At 37.9% G+C, this 23,957-nt stretch overlaps 2 protein-coding genes across 2 annotated transcripts in view; one reads left to right on the top strand and one right to left on the bottom strand.

The window, feature by feature from the left end:
- Window positions 1–3,330: 3,330 nt before the first annotated feature.
- LOC149811731 (4-coumarate--CoA ligase-like 9) lies at window positions 3,331–20,604 on the top strand. The gene is made up of 6 exons (XM_089992657.1): window positions 3,331–4,434; window positions 9,449–9,638; window positions 17,159–17,304; window positions 19,530–19,597; window positions 20,114–20,216; window positions 20,340–20,604. Exons 1-6 carry the CDS (start codon window positions 3,403–3,405, stop codon window positions 20,463–20,465), a joined length of 1,665 nt encoding a protein of 554 aa, XP_089848783.1. The 5' UTR covers window positions 3,331–3,402; the 3' UTR covers window positions 20,466–20,604.
- A 639-nt stretch (window positions 20,605–21,243) lies between these two features.
- Window positions 21,244–23,957, bottom strand: part of LOC149811730 (very-long-chain 3-oxoacyl-CoA reductase 1-like) — a 32,786-nt gene continuing 30,072 nt past the window's right edge. Inside the window, exon 3 of the mRNA XM_089993582.1 lies at window positions 21,244–21,316. Coding sequence (XP_089849708.1) covers window positions 21,302–21,316 — 15 coding nt within the window. The 3' untranslated portion in view covers window positions 21,244–21,301. The remainder of the gene's footprint in view (window positions 21,317–23,957) is intronic.

The following is a 23,957-nucleotide window of genomic DNA, read 5'->3' as shown; positions in this document are numbered from 1 at the left end:
GCTTTGATGAATATAAAATTGCAGGAACTTGTTATTGTTGATTGAATGAATGTTCTGAGGTGTTTTATGTTATTGAGTGTGATTTTTGCTCATGTTTTATTCTTGAATATTGTGATTTTGTTTAACTCAGTTTCTGTCAAGAAACAAGTTATTTTGTTCTCGAGTTGTCTGAGACAAATCCAAAGAATCGATTGTATCAGCATGGATACTGGTCAGATTCTGGTGTTCTTTGGCTTTCTGGAAATCTAGAAAACCGACCTTCAACTTTGATGTTAAGGTTTTTGTGTGATTCAGTCATTTGTGATTTTAAAAATCATTGTAAAGTTTTTGGATGGACAGAGCACTTTTGTACCTTGTCCAGTACTGAACACGTCTGACAGTGTTTCGCATTTCTCAGTTATTTTTCAATTCCCTGCATGAAATCTTGATTAGTTTATTTTATAGAAAGTTAAGACGTGGGTCTATAACTTTCATGTTTGTTGTTTTTGTTTAATCATATCGTAAGTTACTCAAAATTTGTGATATTTTTGCATTTGTCACAAAGTCATGAATCAAAAATCCTGTTTTAGAATCCTGAATAGGCTTTTGGTGTTTATCGAATATCTTGATATTCTCAACGATATTTATAAATCTGAAACTTGATTTAGTTAGCTAACATCTTGCTGAATCTTATTTTCATTTTGAGTTTTACCTAATTCAATCACCTAAATGCCTGAAACCCATGTTAGTTTGATTGCATGTTTAAAACCTTCGTTCGCATGTTTCAACAGTTGGAACATACTGTATCGCGAATTAAAAAATTCATAGACTCATAGGAATACCCAAAAAATCCAAACTTTAGTTCGTTGGAAAGATCTCAGTTTAACCTTGAAATCTTTTGTTCGAAGTTTTCTAAAACACCACTGTCAGAGGGTTTGAAAACCCTCTCGATCTGACTGTCTATTGCGTTCGATCAGTCTATCGCAGATCAGTCTAACTGGTCCAGTTTTGTGCCCGTGGATCCGATAGAAAGGTGTGTGTATCACACAACTTTCTCATTTGGACCACCTCTATCAAAACAGAATGCTTGGACCTCGAATTTCTGTTTTCCAGAGTCTGGTTCAGATTGATCTGCATATTAATAGCTTCCATGTGTATCGAGATCCATTTGGATCTTGAATTGTGGATCGGCTCCTATGCTGAGTCCGCATCATTTGATATCAAAGCGTATGGTCGGCTTGTTGCCATGAGGGTTTGCATGAGTTATCTTTGGTGTTACCTCACCCAAAGTCTTTACTATTTTCTAAAATCATTTCTGCATTATAATATTTAATTTACTTATACTTATCAAAAAAAAATTACCCATAAAATTTTAATATTTAAACAATAATTAAGGTTAAAATTTTGGGAGCATTACACTGTCTTAGATCCACAACATTTAAGCGCCCCTTCTAAGATCCGAGATGCATCATTTGATTGCCCCACACCTTGGGCACCATGCCGTAGCAACACCTCTTGTTGGCAACATATGCTCATATCGGTTATCAAGCATACTCTTACTCATTTGTTTCATGCAACTTTGGTGGAAAAGTGCTCAGCTGACAATCCATTTCTTTCATTTCCCACTATGAATGAATCAAACATCAAATCATCATTGTGGGAAAGTATCATGCGAACCTCAACTTTTTCCTATTGTCTATTACTTTTTATGTGCAAAACCTTTCCTACCCACTCTATAAAAACTCTCATGACACCGTTGAGCTGGCTGGACTTTATAGAAATTTGTGTCCACCCCATCAAAAGCCTTTCCTTTATATTTGAATGAAACAAAATGATGCCTTTCACCCATTTTACATATGAAAAGGGTGATTTACGTATAAAACATTCCATTAGTCAACAAGAGTTTATTTTCATGTTGATCGTGCATTTTACACAAAAATCCATTTACACCACCCCCTCTAACGAATGGATTTAAGGATGGGACTTTTTACTAGTGATGGCAGAGGACAGGGGGGAAACGGGCCCTGCCCCACCTCGGCCCATTTGGACCGGGGATGAAGGGCATAAAATAAGGATGGAGGTGGAGATGAAGGTTAAAATATATCCCCGTGCGGGATGGAGGTGGGGATTGACTTACACTTTCCTCCGCCCCGCCCTGTCCCCGCCTTTACCCATCACGCCCCATCCCCAATCCTTTAAGGAATGACTATAGACGGAGGGAAAATGGGGCCCCGCCTTGCCTCACCCCCGTTTGGACCGGGGATGGAGGACATGAAACAGGGGTGGAGGTTAAAATCCATCCCAGTGCGAGGATGAAGGTTCAGATTTTGAAACGGGGTGGGGGTGGAGACCTTATCCCCCGCCCCGGTCTACTGCCATCCCTACTTTTCACATGAGATGATTTTACCATGGAGGTCTTTATGAAACAAACGACAGCAGTATTTTTTTTTTTAACTTCCTATGATTAATCAGAAGAATCAAAGTTCAAGAAATTGAGGATTTCGAGCAGCAGACATAAATGTAGCATTTAACTGTAATTTATTCAAATTTTCGTGCATGAAATGCTGTAAATATTTTTGCTTATTTTTAAGGCCTGTCTAGAGATTAGCTTTTCTTAACCTGATAGATGGTTTTCATGATATAATTTAATGAGATCACTTTCTATATGGTTTGATCTACTCAACAGGCACTGAAATATTTTTTTATTTATGAGGAGGAACCTTTGCCAAAGCAAGAAAAACCCCGGGTGGGGGCTCCACGGCCACTCTCCTGCCTTGTGTGGCCCACCTCAGAAAGCAACGGACACAACCGACTAACAAGAACTTAAAAAGTAAACTTTTTTCAATTGTTTTCTTGCCCTGCCCTGTCCTGTTGGGCATGGCAGGTAAAGACACAACTTGCAACAGCCTAAAGCAAGTTGGAGATTTTTTTTTTAAAAAATTGTTGGCCTTGGATTCTATTTCTTCGAAAGTCTTCAAAATTGCTGCTTAAAATATGCCACCTACCTTTTGGCTGAATGAAACACTTAAAAAAAAGGCTAAAAGCCTAACCGCAAGACCTTGTTTATTCTCAACTGCTTATTCCATATGGGTCCATGTGGGACCCACGTTTTACGCCCCCCCAAACCAATGGACCACAGCACTCCCAAACTCGTGATAATTAATTTCTCTTCAAAAAAAAACAAAACAAAAACTCATTATACATTTTGTGTGGGACCCACGTTCTACCCTTCAAAACCAATACCAATAGACCACGACACTCCCAAACTCATGAAATTTTGGGATTGTTGTGGGACCCACGCAACTAAGTCCCCTATTTCTTTCCTCTCACGTTTTACCCACATCCATCTTCGATCGATCGATCGAGAGAGAGAGAGAGAGAGAGAGAGAGAGAGAAGGCGGGGACAACTCGGTCACAGAATCCATGGCGACAACCGTGCCGTGTCCGAGCCAACCTGACCCAAGGAGCGGCTACTGTTCCACGAGCAGGATCTACCACTCGGTCCGACCCGCCCACCCCCTCCCGGATCCTGACCTCCCCATGCACCTCCCCGATTTCATCTTCTCCTCGCTCGATTCCTCGGCAGCGGCCTTCATCGACGCCTCCACCGACGAGCGCGTCTCCTTCGCCCAACTTCCCGACTACGTCCGTTCCCTCTCCGATTTCCTCGCTTCTATCGGCGTAAGAAAGGGCCAAACCATCCTCCTTATCTCTCCGAATTCCATCTATGTCCCCATCATCGCCCTCTCCATCCTCTCCGTCGGTGCCGTCCTCACAACATCGAACCCCGCTAGCACCGTTTCGGAGGTCTCGCATCAGTGCCGACTTTCCAAACCGGTTCTCTCCTTCGTTCACTCAAACACCGTCCATCTTCCTCCTAAATCCCTTCCCCACCCTCCGATTGTTATCGACTCACCTGATTTCCTCGCCATACTCCGACCCAATACGAGTCGCCAAAAACCGACACATCCGATTCCGAGTCGTTATCTATCCTTCTCGGATAAGAGTCAGACCGATACAGCTACAATTCTTTACTCGTCTGGTACTACCGGGCCCATCAAGGCCGTGGTCTCGACCCATCGGAATTACATCGCGCTCATCGCTTCTATCCAGTCGACGAGAGAGGAGGCGAGCAAGGCGTCTGGTGTAATCCTGGTGACGGTGCCGATGTTCCATATATTTGGCTTCTTCTTCGTCATGAGCGCTATCTATGCCGGCAATACACTGGTATTCATGGAGCGGTTTGAGATGGGGAGGCTGCTACGGGCCGTGCAGGCGTACCGGGTCAACAACATGCCCGTCTCACCGCCCCTGCTTGTAGCTTTGGCAAAAATGGATGAGATAAACCGGTTTGACCTCAGCTCGCTCGAGTCGGTCGGGTCCGGTGGGGCTGCGCTTGGGAAGGAGGTCATCGACAGGTTCGCTGCCAGGTTCCCCAATATAGCGGTGGTTCAGGTATTTTTCATGGATCATGGATCTTGGGCATGTGCTAATCCAGCAACTTTTTCTCAGTTTATAAATTTAAACACGCAGACGACCCCATAGAAGTCGGAGAGAATCATGACCCATTGGATCCAGGCCTGTTTGTTTCGTTCCTTTCATGAGATATGGTAGAGATTACCTGCTCTGGAAGGGCTTGGGTGTCGGTGACCCTACCCAGACATTACCTGCTCCAACAGGGAACTTCGTCATCGAAACTAAGAGTACATTTGAATTCCTCGAATTCCAGATCCAATGGATCTTGAGAGATCCAAGACCTTAAATTTATGGATTTGATAGTGTTTTGGCTAGGGGTGTCAACGGGTCAGGTTTACCAGGCCGGACCCGGACTAAACCCTGTAGGGTCCAAGTATGGTGAGAAATAAGAAGACCCGAAGGTCCAATTAATACATGGACCCCGGTATAGTTTGTGAAATTATACACCAGACCTGGGCCCGACCCGAGTCTTGACACAATTTTTCAATGTAAATTTGATAAAAAAAATACTGTTTTATTGGGTATGGCCTGGGTCTTGTTCATGTAGTTCTTATCATATCCAAGTATGGCTTCTCTTATGGTAGATCTGAGAAAATTAGGGTCAGGATTGGTTCCACCTGGATCCAAACCAAACCCAATTGACACCCCTAGTTTTGGCCTACAGTAAGGATATCAGATCTGAAATCCTCCATTTAATTGCTCTTCAAAGATTCACGGCAACCAAATGCAACCCTAAGGGGGTGTTTGGGTGCATCCCACTTCCAGATATGGGATAAGCTGGAAAATCAGATTTTCATCTATAATAGAAGATCTCACCTTCTCTGGATAAGTGGTTGCATCCAAAAGCTGCCTACAAGTTATATGTATATAGTCAAACACTCATTCACCACCAAAATATTTTATTTAAGCAAATCAAAATGAGTTATTTATTACAAACAATATTGCTTGGTATTCTATAAAACTGCTTTTATGAATGAAATGTTCAACACAGTTTGGATAAACCCTGGAACTTGATGTCCCTTTGTTTTGCATATCATATAGTAGGTTTAGTACCTATATCTCCCATAAAATGAGTTAATTTTAACAAGTATAAAGCTTGAAAACATAAGGAACCTCTTCAAGTCGTAGTTGGAAACAACATAGCTCAAGTCTCCATGACTTAGCGTATCAGTATCCCACGAATCAAAACAAGAGCTCATCGAGCTTAGCTTAGCCATGTGGATACGACTTGGGTCCTTTGCCCGATCGATCTAGTAGTGTACCGATATCAATACCTTTCACAAGGTGATGCATGAGTAATACTAATACACATTCATTCATCGTTGAACTTATAGCTAATGCATTGTTTTGATATTAACCATTCACCCCTGGTACATGAGAGAAGCATGGTTTTGACATCAACGTGATATTTTGAGAGTTTATTATGCTATATATTTTGTATACTCTAGAGGCCTGATGACCATATCCATGGCGGGACGACAGTTTTTATGTTGGGAGACCCCCACTAGGCCGATTCGGATTTATCCTTCTACTACAGTAGCAGAGTTTAATCCCTAAATCTTAAGAATAACCTGACATCCTAACCTCTGAGTGGTGGGAGGTTACCTTAACTCTTTAGTCCATAACATCATACAGGTCACTTAAGGTGGTACCATCACTGTCATGCTACAGTGAGTTCCAGTCTTGAAGGGGTTCAACAACATAATCTTCCTTATTAAGATGTTGAGTGCTACACAAGCAATTCAATGCATTCTGCACCAAGGGAACATATACTCTGAACCCTACTCAGTTTTTTGAAGCACAATTGTGTTATTATTCTGTGAGAGGAAATAAACAACTAAAATGTGTCTTGTTACCTAGGTGAGGTCGTCAACTATGATGAAGATACCAAAGTTTTGAAAAAGGATATCGTTTGACAGAAAGCTTCATATGAGAAGACAAAAGAATTTCATTTAAAAAATGCAAGATTATGAACAAAAAGAAGGCAGCCAGACAATTTTCTTCGGGGTTCTAAGGGTATGATTTTCTGCAACAAAAAGTGATCTTGACCTAAACTAAGACCAAAATAAAGGAAAAGAGAAAAAGGCTAACCTAGTAGGTCAAGTTGACTTGACCCAACTAGGCTCAGCCTAAGCTAGGCAAGTCCAAGCTCGTTGCAACTGAGCTTGGTTTAGGCTAGAACCAAGAGAGAGGAGAGAGAAAGACTAGGGAGAGAAAGAGGAGAGAGAAGGGGGATGATTTTTCTAAGGGAGTTCTCGTGGTTCTGATCTAGATGACCCACCTTATCTAAGGTTCAAACTTAATGGTAAAGTAACTAAATAACATTTATATCCATGTAGGGCCCACTTAATAATTATATGAGATAGGGTCCACCAGATATTTTTGTGGGGCTCGCGTATTTTTTGGGTTTCACTTATATGTTTCGCGAAAAGAGTACAACATTTTTTTCGTCTTAACGAGACTAAGTAGATTGACTCTGCGAAATCTCTTAATTTTGTCTAGGAAGAGAGGTGTAGTTTCTTTATTGTTTAAGTATATATTCTTGAGGATATATACGTCCTAAGTATAAATGGCTTGATGAAATTCGTTCATTTTGCATTTCGGGTTACTATTATAGTTTTATATAAAATACCTCTTAGTTTTATTCAAATTTGTGGGTCTTACACAAGGGTTTTTAAAACCAAACCTATGAGGTCGGATCTAAGATCCTTGGATCTTATATCCAAATAGATCCTTTGTTTCAAGGGATTCAAACCTAACTTAATAGCTTTTCTTATCTGACATTGAATCCAACTTCAAATCCAATTAGGTCATAGTTGCTTTAGTTGGATTCAGTAAATTTGACCCTTTTGGGTTCCTATTCGTGACATGAAACCGCACGCTACAGTTTTGCATATGCTAGAGCCAACCCTTATCACCTACTTGTTGGAGGAGTTGGAGCATGTTTCATGGATATAAATCACTAATTTATATAGATCTAACTTCGCGGTATGTTGGCAGGAGGTTGCAAGAGGGGCACCCCCTTGCGCGTAAGGTGAGGGTTCGGGATGTTAGCCCCAAGACTAATTTTTTAAGATGCATGATGGATGTGAGTAGCTTAGCATTTAACAAATATCAATATTTAATTAGATGCTTAAGATTGATTTTTTGGAGTATTTTATTTGATGTGATGTCAAATGAAGCCTACATACCGAGAATCTTTTTCATGTTTGAATACAACAATCAAGTATCGCAGTATATTAAGCATAACAGATCTTAAGACAAATTGTGATATTTATGATCAAATTGCTACAAGCTTTCTTAACCCTTGCTTTTATTTAAGTTCAATGTTAAACAACATTGAGATGCTTTCTAGTTCAGCCTATTTTGGATGCATACATTTACTGTTTAGGAGTGGTAAATAAATTCATGTCCCAAGGGTCCTAGCTATTGGGATGAACTCCAAATCAAAGGCTTAGGATGTAAGCCAGAGCACCCCTTTTAGAAAACCTCAAGGACTTCTCTCATCATCTGGGTCGTGATTGAAACTCACAGGTAGGGCTCGGAAACGAGCCAAGCAGCTTGTGGTTTGGCTTGATGAACTCATTCATGTTCGGTTTGTATAGTCGACGAGCCGAGCCATGAGCAGCTTGTTAACCAAAAATGAGCCGAGCACGAACAAGAGGTGATCCACTCGATTTGGTTAATGTAAACTCATAAGGATACAAAATATAGTAATTAAGTGCAATATTTAGTTTTGTATTGTTGGTCAGAGTATATGGCATGTAAGAGGTTTGAGGCTTAAATCCCATTTTGGGCAATACTAATTTTGAAGTAAATTTTTTTCCACAAGCCAGCTTGTGGCTCAGCTCAACTAGCTCATTTAGTTATGAACACGAGCCGAGCTAGAGCTTACTTAAATGGTAAATGAGCCAAATCCGAAGAGTCTAGGCTCGGCTCACTCAGCTCGTTTACCAGCCCTACCCACAAGTGTGTGCCCTTTACTGCAACGCCAAAGCTGGGTGTACCCCTTGATGAGCAAAGGGGACAGAGGGTTTTTACACCGACGAGATCTTTAATGAGTGAGGTAGTTTTTCTCAGTTATATATATTGGCTACTAATGAAAGTACTAAACTAATGAGCCAGTAATGATAGGGTGCTCCCGGAGCACCTACTCCCACCCAATACAAGCTTCAAATTTTCAAAAAATTTGAGTTTTTTTCGTTGATATGATACTGTAGATATGATCTACATTCATTATTGAGTGGAAAACAAGTTTCAAATCATGTGATTATGGCATACATGTAATTTTTTAATATCTTCAAAAATCAACGGTTTACAATGTACCAAAATTTCATGACTTAAAAAAACCTAAAAACCTATTTTTATATCCAAAAAACATGATTGCTATCAAATAAACTATGTTAAGTACATCTATAAGGTCTGATTGAGAAGATAAAACCTACAATTGTAATTTCTAATACGTGGGAGTAGGTGCTCCGGGAGCACTGTATCATTTCTTAGTTCTCTATATGAGTAATGTGTTCTTTCTGCCCACTTTCTTGTTCTGCCCCCTCAAAAATCATTGTTTTTGGTATTTTTTCTTACATATAACACCATATAGATGTGATCTGATTAGTGGAAACTGGCTTTTGGATTGCCAGAATCTGTTTTTTTGGTGATCCAAAATCAATGGCTATGAAGGTATCAGTTTTTTTGGCTCAAAAACATTTTTCTTCTTCCGAAAAAACATGATCCAAGAGTGGATTCTCACTAAATTGAGCTTGTTAAACACATCTAATGGTTCAGATCTATCATAAAACACTTCAAAACTATAGGCCAGAATGGGGCAGAACGATAAATGGAGCTTAATATGCTCAGCTCTCTCTCTCTCTCTCTCTCTCTCTCTCTCTCTCTCTCTCTCTCTCTCTCTCTCTATATATATATATATATATATATATATATATATATAATGATCTCTCACTAGGTCTATTCTTTGTTCGTATTGCTGTAGGGGTATGGACTAACTGAGTCAACAGGGGGCATAGCTCACACGGCTGGACCAGAGGAGACCAACCGTTATGGATCAGTGGGGAAGCTGCTTCCACATGTTGAAGCAAAGATTGTTAATCCAGACACTGGCAATGCCTTGCCTCCTGGCATGCAAGGGGAGCTCTGGCTCAGAGGACCCACAATTATGAAAGGTAAGCCTTCAACCATCATCAAATATTTTGCAAAAACAGCCCTCGCTAGGTTTTTGGTACCCTAGGGCTGCAAACAAATCAGGTATACGCTAGATTTTACCAGCTCTGAATCCGAATCTGAATTTTGTTCAGTTGATCTAAACCTGAGCTCTATCCCAAATAGGATCCTATGATCTAAGATTGAATCAGGATCTGAAATATATATATATATATGTTATGCCCTGTTTTCTTGTTCTGCCCCGTTAGACTCCTTCAAAAAACATAGTTTTTGGTATTTTTTTTCTCACATCTAACACCGTAGATGTGATCTATAGGTTTTGTTTAGCGGGAACCGGCTTTTGGGTCACCAGAATCTGACTTGTATACAGGTTTTTTCGGTGATCCAAAATCAAGGGCTATGAAGGCACCAGTTTTTTCCGCTCATAAAAACATAAATTTTCATGGAAAAAACATGATCCAGGAGTCGATTTCATTCAATTGAGCATGCTAAACACATCTAACAGTTCATATCTATCATAAAACACTTCAAACTATGGGGCCTAACAGAGCATTAACTAGAAAATAAGGCCTATATATATATATATAATTTTGAACATGTTAGACCCTATTTCTCATTTTGCCCCATAGGTTTTAAGTATTTTATGATAGATCTGAACCCTTAGATGTGTTTAGCATGCTCGATTTAGTGGGAATCGACTCTTGGTTCATGTTTTTTTTGACGAAAAAACATGTTTTTCTGAGCCAGAAAAATGATTGCCATTACTTTGGATCACCGGAAAAACCTGTATATAGGTCAGATTCTGGCAATTCAAAATCCGGTTCCCACTAAAAAAAACCTATACATCACATCTACGGTGTTGGAAGTGAGAAAAAATACTTAAAACTATGATTTTTGAATGGGCCTAACAAGACCTAATGAAAAAGGGTCTTGTTAGGATCCTTCAAAAAACCTAGTTTTAGGTATTTTTTCTCACGTCTAACACCATCGATTCCCACTAAATTGCTAAACACATCTAACAGTTCAGATCTATCATAAGACACTTAAAACCTATGGGGGCTAATATGTTCAGTTCTCATATATATTAGGCCCCATTTCTCATTCTATCTCATAGGTTTTAAGTGTCTTAACTCTTATGATAGATCTGAACGGTTAGATGTGTTTAGCATGCTAGATTCAGTGGGAATCGACATGTTTGTTTTAGAGGAAAAAAACTGATACCTTCATAGCCATTGATTTTGGATCACAGGAAAAACCTATATACATGTCAGATTTCGATGATCTAAAAGCGGGTTTCCACTAAACAAAAACTATAGATCACATCTACAGTGTTAGAATTGCGAAAAAATACTTAAAACTATGATTTTTGAAGGAGCCTAAAGAGACTTAACGAAAAAGAGGGCTTAAGGAACACATTACTCTCTCTCTCTCTCTCTCTCTCTCTCTCTCTCTCTCTCTATATATATATATATATATATATATATATATATATATATATATATATATATATATATATATATATATATATATATATATATAATGTGTTCCTTAGGCTCTATTTTCAGTTAGGTCTCATTAGGCCCCTTTAAAAATCATAGTTTTAAGTATTTTTTCTCACGTCTAACATGGTAGATGTGATTTATAGGTTTTGTTTAGTGGGAACCGGTGTTTGGATTGCCGGAATCTGACCTTTATACAGGTTTTTGCGTTGATCCAAAATGAATGGCTATAAAGGTACCAGTTTTTTCTGGCTCATAAAAATATCTTTTTTTCTTTGAAAAAACATGATCCAAGAGTCGATTCTCACTAAATCGAGCATCCTAAACACGTGTAACGGTTAAGATCTATCATAAAACACTTAAAGCCTATGGGGGCAGAAATGGGGCCTATATGCTCAGCTCTCTCTCTCTCTCTCTCTCTCTCTCTCTCTCTCTATATATATATATATATATATATATATATATATATATATATATATATATATATATATATATATATATATATACTGGTGAAAGGAGATCATTATGAAGGTTTTAAAAATGGGCAAATGGAATAGGATTAGATTAGAAACTGAACATGGATCTGATATGAAGCACCGATCTAATCTGAAAATAATCCAAATGTGTATATCAAATCCGATATGAATACCTTAACAGATTTTGCTTTGGTGATCCGAATAAAGAAATAAAGAGTCGGATTCGGATCAAAGTCCGATTAAATCTGATCCATAACTTCATATATTTTAGAACGGGTTTTGTGAGATATATCTCAGGCAGGATAGCTGACGCGTTGGATATGCATCGGGCCATCACTGATCCAACACGTTATAGTTTTTTAGTAAATCAACTGATATATGAATCTTACTCAGATCTTATTGTGGGTGCTAGATCTGGATCTTCTCTGGACTTTTATCTTTCATGCCAGGAGAATCAACTTGGCCTTGTGAAAATGGGTGAAGTAAGTTTTATATAGAAAAAATGACCAGGTTTATTTGGACCCGGTACCAATCCAGGTCTTATATGACCAAAGAGTTCAAGATCTAGTTTCAGCGACACCCACTGTATAGGTTTCTTATCCGATCCAGAATTAGAATTGCTGCTTTTTCCTTACCCAGTTCATGCTTAGGATGCGGATTTTAGCCACTTGCACCTCTAAGCAGGGTTATGGCTGCTAAATGTTTTGAATGACTCGAGCTTGCTTTTTTCAAGCTTAGTTTGTTTTGCTCAACACGAGTTCTAACTCAAGCCCAAGCTTAACCTATCAGGAGCTCCAGCCGAACTAGAGCTTATTTATTACGAGCAAAAGCTAAGCTTGAGTTGGTTCATTTGAAAAAATAAATAAACTATAAACTATAAACTATATATATATATATATTAAAGAAGCACAAGGAGAAGAAATGAGCTTCCAAACTTGTTTACAATATATATATATATATATATATATATATATATATATATATATATATATATATATATATATATATATATATGTGGGAAAATATTTACTACTAATGAAGGTAAGGAGCTAATGAGCTAGAAATCCTCTCTCTCTCTCTCTCTCTCTCTCTATATATATATATATATATATATATATATATATATATATATATATATATATATATATTGGCTACTAATGAAGGTTAAAGACTAATGAGTAAAATTCATTTTTTTCGTCAATTTTTTTAAATTTTTTGTGGATCATGTTACAGATGTGATCTACATGTTTTGTTTAGTATGAAACTTGTTTTGAATCATATGATTATGATAAATAATTAGTTTTCCAAAAATCAAAGGCCCATAATGTGCCAAAATTTCATAACTCAAAAGATCATGTTCTTACATAAAAAAAATACAAATATTCCAGGCTTGATCCTTAGAAAACTAACCATGCTGAATACATCTATGTTGTTAGATTGAGTCAATACAACTTGCACCTATGATTTTTCTATTTCATTAGTTTCTTACCTTCATTAATAGCATATATATATATATATATATATATATATATATATATATATATATATATATATATATATATATATATGAGAGAAGGTGGTAGATGCTAACCATTTTTATAGGTAACATCAATGTTAACCATGCTTTAGAAGGGTTCTTTCATGTTTTCATTAAATTTGACCATACCGTTGTGTTCTACATACTTGATTTTATAGGAATAGACTCTTAGATCATCTGATTGTGATACACAGGTAGGTTTTTATGAGGTTTAAAAAATTGATGGTCTAAGACTTTCTTAAATATTTAAGGCTTAAAGAATCATGTTTTTCATTGAGAAAACATGATCCAAGTGTCATTTCTTAGTAAATTGACCATGCCTAATGCATTTGTATGGTTAGATTTAAGTAACACACGAGGAAAACCATTCAAAATCCCGGTTAGTATGGCAATTAGCAGCTACAACCTTTTCTCTTTATATATATTATATTAAATACAATTGATTTTAGGTATAATCTAGTTGGGATCTCTTGAGTCAAATTGATTTGACTCAATCTAGCCTCTTAGATGTATTCAATATGCTTGATTTAGTCGCAAACAACCATTGGATCTTGTTTTCTATGAAAAAACATGTTTTTCGGAGTCGAAAAAGTAAATGCATACAGCCATGCATTTATTTTTGCATTATCAAAAAACCTATACACAGGCTAAAACAACATGTAGATCACATCCGTCGGGTCGTTTAGACAAAAATAAAAAAAATGAAGTTTATAAGTTCATTGCACGTACAATCGATTGTAGCAAACTTTAACACACACACATGTTCTTGGTCTCGAAGAAAAATAGTGAAAAGGGCAATGCGAATAAGATAATTTTTGGGTTGAAAAACTTTGGGTTTCAAGGTACCATCTTGGAATCAACTGATCATATGATGGGTAAAGATTCAGGAATTTGGTTGGTACGAATTTGGTCTATAGGACATGAGGTCCCAGAGGAAACACTCATTGGGCTTGATTCATCAGGACATGAGAGACTTTGTGTTTCACTGGACTGTAAGGAAATGATTTTAGAGGTGGTTATTGGAGAGGCAATAACAATAAGTTCCTCTTGGGACGTTTTAGTCATGGAATAATTTGGACTCTTAAATCAAAAATTATTTTCATAAAAATTAACATTGCATGAAGTGTACATCACATTAAGCTAAGACAATACTGCCTACGGTATTGTAGATCATAACCCATAAAAACACATTTTCAGACTTAAAATCCAGTTTATGTCTCTCATAGGGACGCAAACAGGGACAACAAGCACACTTGAAAACTCTTAAGAAATTATAGCCAGGATCATTATTAAAGAGTTTCTTTATGGGAGAGTCACCTTTGACAACATTAGAGGAAATATGAATAATGAGATATGCGGTTGTATTGAAAGCAAAGGTCCAATACTTAGATGGAACGCCAGTCTATGCCATCACAGACAAGCATGTGTCAACAATATACTAATACTTTCGTTCAGCAGCCCCATTTTGTTCGTGAGTGTGGGGACAAAAAAATTATATCCTATGTCACACTCAACTAAATACCTAGAGAGAGCTTGATACTCTCATCCCCAATCGGAATGAAGGTATTTTATATTTCTTCCCACGAGGTTTTCAACAAGCATTTAAAAAAATAAACATTATCTACATCATACTTATGTTTAATAAGATAAAGCCAAGTAAACTTAGAATATTCATCTTTAAATGTAACATAATATTTAGAACCATTATTTTCAGTCACCGGAGAAAAACCTCACACATCATAATAAACAATATCTAAAGTACCATGACATGTGTTAGAACATTTGAAAGATAAATTGTAACTTTTTTCTTTTAAACATGCCTCATACACATTATTGTCAAACAATTTTTTCATACGATGACTCAAAATTATCTAATATCTACTACGCCATATGAACTGCAAGGTAATCAAACCTCTTATGCCACTGATCAATGGATGTCTTTTCTCCAACATAAGCCTCTTTAGAGGTTCTTCCCATGTGAAACTGATAAAGACCTTCTTTGTTCCTTGAGGGAGGTAATTCTATGTGCGGCCATCCTTCACACAACAACAATTAATATGAAATTCAAAGTAAATATCATTATCCTTACAGAATCTTTGAACTGATAACATATTTTTAGTAAGACTTGGCATATGCAATATATCCTTCAAAATTAAACCTTGATGAAATTTAGAGAAACCAATATGATTGATTTTTAAACTTGAATCATCACCAATCTTTACTAAATCGAGGCCCCGATATTCACCCTAGATGAACAAATTGTTAATGTTGTTGGTGACATGGTGGGTGGCTCTTGTGTTTGGTACCATCGTTCTTCACTGTAAACTAATATATTGGAGTGGGGTGCATCATGCAGAGTCGTGAGAGAAGATAAAGATGATTTTTCTTGTGCCATGTTTGAGATTTGATAACACTGATGAACCAAGTGACCAAGTTTATCCCAATATTGACACACAACCCTGAGTTTGTCACCCTAGTTGTTAAATCTACCACACGACCTACCTCAACCTCTATTTTTTTTACGACCGCCCTCCCACAACCATACCGCCCTGATAAAAAATTGGCGGCATGAACGATGGTGTCCACAAAGACATCTATATCCTTAATCCATGCTTCATGGACCAACAATAAACTATGCAACTCATCCAAGGTGATGGGTTCTTTTTTATTCTCTATGGATGTCTTAAATGCCGTGTACTCACTTAGGAGACCTCTAAATATTTGAAGAATCAAATCTTCTTCATCCACAAGTTTAAAAGCAACAACCAGTTGGTGAGCAATGACTTTGGCTTACTGAAAATACTCGGTTCTATTTTCTTTCCTGAGATCCTGCTACTGTGATTTAAGTTGCATAATGTGAATCTAGTTTGGGCTGCATATGACCTTTTTAGGACAAACAAAATGGCATGGGCAGAATGTAACCCAACTATTTGAGTATGAATCAACTAAGACAACAATGATCCAACTTATGATGAGTTGATCATATTTTAACCATTCTACATAAGTAGGATTTAAACCCACTGAATCTCTGACAATTTTCAGGGATGGAGGCTTGCTACCATCAACGTACCCCATGAGACCATAGGTATGCAATATTTGAATGAATTGCGACTCTCAGATAAGATAGTTCTTTGAGATCAATTTGATGGCCTGGTAATGATGCAGATTGCTGAGCATGGATGGGGACGAGAGGCTAGAAAGCATACCAAACATAGATGTAGAAGTCCCTGGTGTCGAGCTTCACAATGGGCTGCCGAGAAGATGTCAATTATGGTGGCTATGATACCATAAAATGACACAAAGAAATCACACAAGAACTTGATTTAACATGGTTAAGCAAATTAGCATGCCTACGTAACACGTTTTTGGGCTTTAGAGAAGTCCTTGTTACATGGTGTCTCTCTTATCTTGACTGTGTGTTGACCCAACGTGTGATTGGGATCTTGGAGGACTCTTGAATCTTGATCAGCCTTGGACTCTTGAGAGAGTCCATCACGTGGAACGCCATCCTCATCTTGATGAAGTCTTGAAGACATGGACTCTTAAGAGAGACCAACTTGAGAGACTCCATCACGTGGAACGTCATCCTCATCTTGATAAAGTCTTGAAGACATGGACTCTTGAGAGAGTCCAACGTGTGCTCTAGCACATAGTAGAAGAAGTAGACGCAGGGCATTCTGGCGAATTTGGAACTCTCATTTATAGAGACCTAATTCTCACTCTCCGGTTGACAGATCATAACAAAGTTCTAGGTTTAGGTGATGTATGCATCAACGCGAGTCATGACCCAAATTATGGATGAATAAAGTTCTAAATTCCAACATACATATTAAGCTGGCTGGAGTTCCTGAACTTGGCATGCCATAAATATGAAATTGGCATTTTCCTAAACTTGTAGTTAGTTAATGATTTTAATGTTCATGTGCGGTGGCCAGCGTATGCCGGATCCACATGCCATGGACCTGATCCTCTTGAGGTTCAATAATTTCTGTGTTTCTGTTGTTATGCAGGGTATCTGGATAATGAGAAGGCCACATCTTCCACTTTGGACTCAGAGGGATGGCTGAAGACAGGTGATCTGTGCTGCTTTGATGAAGATGGCTTCCTCTTTGTTGTTGATAGGTTGAAGGAGTTGATCAAATACAAGGGTTACCAGGTGAGCAAATTAATAATTGAAAAATGTTACTTTTTAAGTTCTGTCAATCTTATTCTTGCTTTCTAAACTCTTCATTGCATCCATTAGTTTTTAACACACTCTGCACCTTTGGTTGATCAAACCATGAAGAAATGATCCTTGGTTATTTAATCAAAACCATATACGAAATTCATTTGAACAAATTATTCTGAAAGTTCTTCATTTATATTATATGCTGCCTGGAATCATAATTGCCTGAACTTTAGGCTACTTTTGACTCAAGTCAAGATTTTGCAATCGGTTAGAGGATCGGGACCATGGGAACTGTAGGAGAATCCGCCTAAGTCTAAAGCATAATTCTCACTGACATCCTCTAAAACATAGTTTGCTTCCTGCCGAGTTTTGTCACACAAAATGTGACCAAACTTTTGTTTTTGTCAAGTCACTGTTAAACACTAATAACAACTTAGTAGCGTTGCCCACAAGGGCTCTGCTCATCTGGTAAGGGCGACCTATGAATGTCACCAAGTTGATCGAGCATTACAAGTTCCAAACCCACGGGTGGTGTTCCTTGCTGTAAGGTCAAAGCTAGCTGTACTCACCGGTGAGCATAGAGGACCATCTAAAAAAAATTAGTCACATGTGAAGCTATTCCAAAACAAGACCACATATTAAGTGATGCCAAAACAGACCAGCTAAGATTGGCAACTATTAGAATCCACCCAAGGCTTTGTTTGAGAGCATTGAATTAGATGGTCATTGTAACTTCGACAATACCATCTGCTGTTTGAGAACAGCGCATTGCAGTTTCCCAACAACCTTCCAATGTTTGGAACAGTGGCGCTGCACAAATATCACGTTAAGGATGGAGTCAGCAACCCCATGCAACACCACATTTCAACATTCCAGCAACATCAATGAAGAGATTCTTTTATCTAGTGTCTATCCATCTGTAGCAGGCATCTCAATTCTACAGATTTATTCAATAATTCCTTTTGACCAATAACGTGTGCTAACCCCAACACTGCATTTTTAAGGTCTGTTTTGGAGCCTTGATTCCGAAGAGCATTGTGGTTTTTTTTGGCACTCTCATACTCTCTGTTGTTTGGAAACAATGGTGTTGTCAAAACGCTGCATTGGGAATGCAGTTGGTGTACGAACTAGAATAGAAGTGTGCACAGTGCAGGTGAGAGAGAAGAGAAAAATGTTGATACTAACGGCCCCGCTTTGAGAGGATCCTCGATATGATTATCGAGTTTTTTGTCTGTCTCCTACAGAGGCAAGGACTGGGATATTTATCCTCCCTTCCCTTGAGTAGTAGTTACTGAACCATAACCAACTCATTGGATTCCCTAGGATTCCAATGTGAAGTGGGCCCACCAACCACTATCATGGTGGTCCATATCTCAATGATCCACTCAAGTGGGTTATTGGATTTCATGTGAGACCCATTGACCACACAGGATCCATACCAGGATCCAACAGTTGGCAGCCCCAACAAGCAATGCAGAAATGGTGCTTCCATCTCAATGCAAGGCGCCCAAACAGAGCCTTGGTAACATCGTATTTTGGCAAGAGGCAAAACTATGTTTTGGCATCACATGGAAATGACGATCCCATCCAATGAAGCTCCCAAACATAGTTTAAGCCTCTGTTTTGAGGGCCTTGCATTGAGATGGAAACACCATTTTCATGTGTTGTCAAAATATGGTTTTGCCTAAATGTAGTATTGAGGATGGAGATGCCAAAAACATGCTCTTGTAAATGGTGTTGAAAAGTGATGTTGTGGCTTCCAACTCCACTCCGAATGCAGTGTTTTGGCAACACCGCTGCTCCCAAACAGTCAAAGAGCATGGGAGCACTGGGGGGAAGCCCCAACACACCTCTCATTCAAGGCTTCCAAAAAGAGCCCAAGTTGCATCAAATCCTGACTTTGGCCAAGTCTTTCATCAAATTCGTCGAAGATTCAACCAGGGTCCAAGTGAACCATCATTTATCAGGCTCTTGATGGCGTTTCAATTGCCTTTACATGAAGTGAGAGCAAGTTCTTGAACTCTGGTCTTTCTAATTCATCAGGATGGCATCTGATTTTCACGATATAGGAGAAACCTTCAAGTTCCTAGAGTAGCATGAAGGCTGAACATGCTCTCAATGTGTGGGTTAATTCACCAATGTTCCATTCATTTGGTGACTTATAATTTGTTGGTTGGTTATGGGCATGATATATATATATACTGTGGGTGCAGGTGGCCCCGGTAGAGTTGGAGCAATTACTTCAATCCCACCCTGATATCATTGATGCTGCTGTCATTCCGTAAGTCATTTTCTAATTATTTAGAGGCAGTTTTTCTGATTCATATGGCTGCACATGAGCCAACTCCAGCTTATGCTCGACCGTGCATATTAGGTTCGGCTTTTTTGTTTTTGTTTTTCAAAAAGCAAAAAGGTTCTCCTTTTTTTTTATGACGGAGGAAAATCCTCACTGACAACCGGTTCACTTAATGGGCCTGCCTTCCTGCCAGGTAAAACTCCGGATTGACGAAACGACCACCTTACCTGCCCAGGCCATGATAAAGCAATGGCAGCCCACATGTGCCGGTGGGATTCAATCCCGGGCCTTCAGCTTGACACAGGACCCCACTGATCACATGGGTAACCACCGTGGTGGTGGTTCAGCTCATTTATGCAAATGAGCTGGGACCTGTGCTCAAGCTGAGTTCGGTTCTATACGCCAACGAGTTTGAGTAGAGCTAAAATGAGCCGAGCTCGATCGAGTGGCTGGACTCGTGCACCCTGTTGATAATTGCTGATATTAAACGTGCAACCACAGGTACCCAGATGAAGAAGCAGGGCAAATACCTATGGCATTTGTGGTGAGGCGCCCCAACAGTAATCTATCTGAGGCACAAGTCATGGATTTCATTGCCAAACAGGTACTGTTCTAATGTTGGAAAATCAAGAATACACAGCCTCAGATCGGTTTCTAGATGTTGAATGATGAAATCCAAACAGGTACTGTTCTGATATTGCTAACATCTTTTCTGAATGCATTGCAGGTTGCACCTTACAAAAAGGTCAGAAGAGTTTCATTTGTGAATTCCATACCAAAATCTGCTGCTGGGAAGATCTTGAGGAAGGATTTGATACAACAGTCACTCCAAAACACAAAATCTAGACTGTAATTAATTTCAGTTCACATGCACTTAGAGAGAGAGAGAGAGACTTTTTCTCTTTGGTGGGTTGGGTGTTGAAACTGTTAACCATATCCTTAGAGCAATTTTGAAAATGTTCGAACATCAATGACATGCTTGCAAGTCTCCACTATACTTATCCCTCACTATTACTTCTAGTCCAATAAATATTAGAATCTATACTTTAACGCAGTAAGCTTGTGAGTTACTTGCTGCAAGCGGCTGTAAAGGTGCTCATGGCAAGATTTGAATTTAACTTGGGAAACTTAGGAGAAAAAAACAAGACTTCCCAAGTGTCTACCTGAAATTTGTCCAATAAATATAAGAATCGGTAAGCTTGTGAGGTGCTGCAAGCGGCTCTCAAGGTAAGAGGGTCAAGGCCGTTGGAAAAAGTTTCAAAATATATCATACTTTATGATGTTATGATGTAAGTCCATGGTGCATCTATTGCTTAGCACTAAAATTCTTTGAAAAATGATTAGTCTCATATCTAAGAAGGAGAAAGATTTTTGGTGGTTTTGTAACACCTTAAATTTTTATCTCAAAAATCGCAAAAAAAAAAATTTAAATGGTTTTTAGAAATCACAGCAGCAATTTTAAATTGGATAAAAGCTTTGGTCGAGTTACAGATCCATCATATCATTCACATATAAATTTAAAACTCAACATCCACATTTGATAAAAGTCCATTACAAAATTTTAATAAATAATATTAGAATCTTATTCAAAGTCTATAAAATAAATGTCAATGTTCACAATCCAAAATATTAGCATAATTGAAAAATATTTGGCTCGGGTCATTCCACAACCTTCCGTTATCGCATTGGTCATCTATTCGTTACCTGAAAAAAAAGTTTTAGAATAGGGCCAGACTTAACAAGTTCTTTCAGTACATGTAAATTAAAACAAGCATGCAAAAGCATATTCTTATACTCACACATGTAGATATCAATCAATACTTAGGATATATACGATCAAGACTTTACACAATTTTCAATCATTCACACTTGCAAAAAAAAATTAATCCAAAGTAGTTTAACATTTATAACATTTAAATATGCATGAACAATTAATAATGCATGTACTTACCATTTCAGAATTATCATCCATTCATGCATGAGTAAATTTATTTTCTTTAATTAGATTTTTTTTAAATGATGCATGATATGATTAACTAGATGCACAGTCAATTTAGTTTTTACTTTTTAGTCTTGTAGGTACTAACACAGACAGTAACCAAGATCAGGGTCATGGCGTAGGCAGTGTATTCATACAATTGTAGCTTTGGCCTGGCTAGGCACCATTCATTAGTTTCAGGTAAGGGACGACCAAAGTGAGAGAGACTCTTAACACCACTAACCTGATGCATCAGCCTTTCACTCATGAGTTTCTATTTTTCATGCTGTCATCTAAAGTGGAGGGTTTTCCTATCTTCATGGCTGGGGAGAAGCAATTTTCCATGCTCAAAAATAGTATCCACAAAGCTAGAAGTACGACTTACCCTCTCTTTATAGGCATCAGTATTTAGTGTTACATGATTAACCTTTTTAATTCATTGACTCCATGCAACTCACAATTTGAATCAAATTAAAAGATTTAGGCCTCTTATTCTAGGCTCATGGATGCATATGTTTCAAATGCAAATTAATAATCATGCATCAATGCATTTTTATATATTTTTTACTTCAACATTCATTCATGAATAAGCATTGAGCATAAACAAATAGACGCATCCATATTCCATTATATTTCATGCAAAATTTGTTCAGTTTGATAGCAGTTGAAGACAAAAACCATATAGTGCAACAAGCACCATATTCAATTTGTGCCCCTAACTGGACACTAAATCCCTACATAAAATTAATATAGTAGTACATATGCAGTATCATTCATTTCAAAATAATAATTATATTTGAACACCGGTGAGGTATCGCATACATCGATAACTCGGTTCTTAGCCAGTTTGGGATCCGTCGGACCCCTAAATTGTCTGACTGATATAACTGTCATAGAACTGTGTATATTCTGCTGATAGAGCTGAATTTTTGACAGACTATAAAAAATTCTGTCAATTTTTTTATGCCACAAAATGTTCATAAAAATTCATTTGTATGAGAAAGAGATAACCAGTTTAGTGTTCGCCTATATTTTTATATTCTAACTATCATTGTTCTGTGCACAATCTGGAAACAAAACTCAAAATTTTATTGATTATGTAAAATGTTGTTAGCTTTCCAATGCAGCAAACTGTTTGTAAAAACTTCTCTGAATGAGAGAGATACGAATGATTTACCGGATGGATGTCAGGCAAAAAATATAAAATAATGAAAAATACGCATTCAGGTGAGCATAAATAGGACACCTGAATTGAAAATGCCACCCATATATAAAAAAAACAATATAAAAAAATCCAATTAATTCATGAGACTAGTATTTAATTTGTTTGATGCACCCCTTGGGGTGTGACTCGAGCGTCCTGCACTGATGCGATATAATGTGTCACACACATTGAGGCGCTCTTTAGTAATTCATCAAACTATCAAAAGAAATTACCTGGAAAACGTACCCGTCGTTTTCATTGAAGATCGTCAACCCATGTGTCTATAAGTGGTTCGGTAGGGCCGTAATTGTCATTAAGTCAAAAGTTTGAGTCATTTTGTAATTTCTTGCCATGAGAGCCTCTTCCGATCATAATAATTCCTGCATTCCCATTTTTCATTATTAAAAAAATTGGTAGGATATTTTGGTGAGCAAATTTTTGAATATGACGTGTTTACCCTTAGGGGAAAGCGACAGAATTGATGGGAATATTGCGTAAAAAAAAGGGCTTATATTGTCAATACATCTTCTTTGGGGACATTTTCGTCCATTACGAACAAGTTTAAAGAGATTATTTGTCGACCTTGAAATACCATTTTCTTGTCGCCAACAGTATGATGTGTGCAGGGGTACTTTAGTACATAAACAAAATTGTGTTCTTTGAGGTTGCTGCATCATCATCGTTAAATGCCCCTAAGGTTAATACTCAACCTCGTCGTTTGACTGAATTTACCCTCCCTCATTCAGTGTAAAATGACAAAATTGTCCCCATAGGTTGAGGACAGACCGGTCCCGGCTGCTGTCCTGTGTTTGATACGCGCACCACTCATGGCAGCACATCAGTGTGTGTGACGCATTATATCGCATCAGTGCAGGACGCTCAAGTCACACCCCAAGGGGTGCATCAAACACTGACCTTAGATTACTTGGCTTTGTATTTTATAGGTAAAAATATATATATATAAAAAAAGTAACTATGATTTTCATAAATAGGCAACTTTTTGATATATGTTATTAGTTGATTATTTTATTAAGTATTGTAACTTTGATAATTCATGAGACTAGTATTTAATTTGTTTAATATTATGATGGTTTGGTTCAATTATTCTAGTCTTACATGTATGTGTTGTATATGTAACCTGCCCAAGGCTTGAACCGTATTTA

Source organism: Nuphar pumila, chromosome 17, assembly GCF_984573655.1.
Source record: "Nuphar pumila chromosome 17, dmNupPumi1.hap1.1, whole genome shotgun sequence".
NCBI lineage: Eukaryota > Viridiplantae > Streptophyta > Magnoliopsida > Nymphaeales > Nymphaeaceae > Nuphar > Nuphar pumila.
This window is presented reverse-complemented; position numbering and strand designations above follow the sequence as displayed.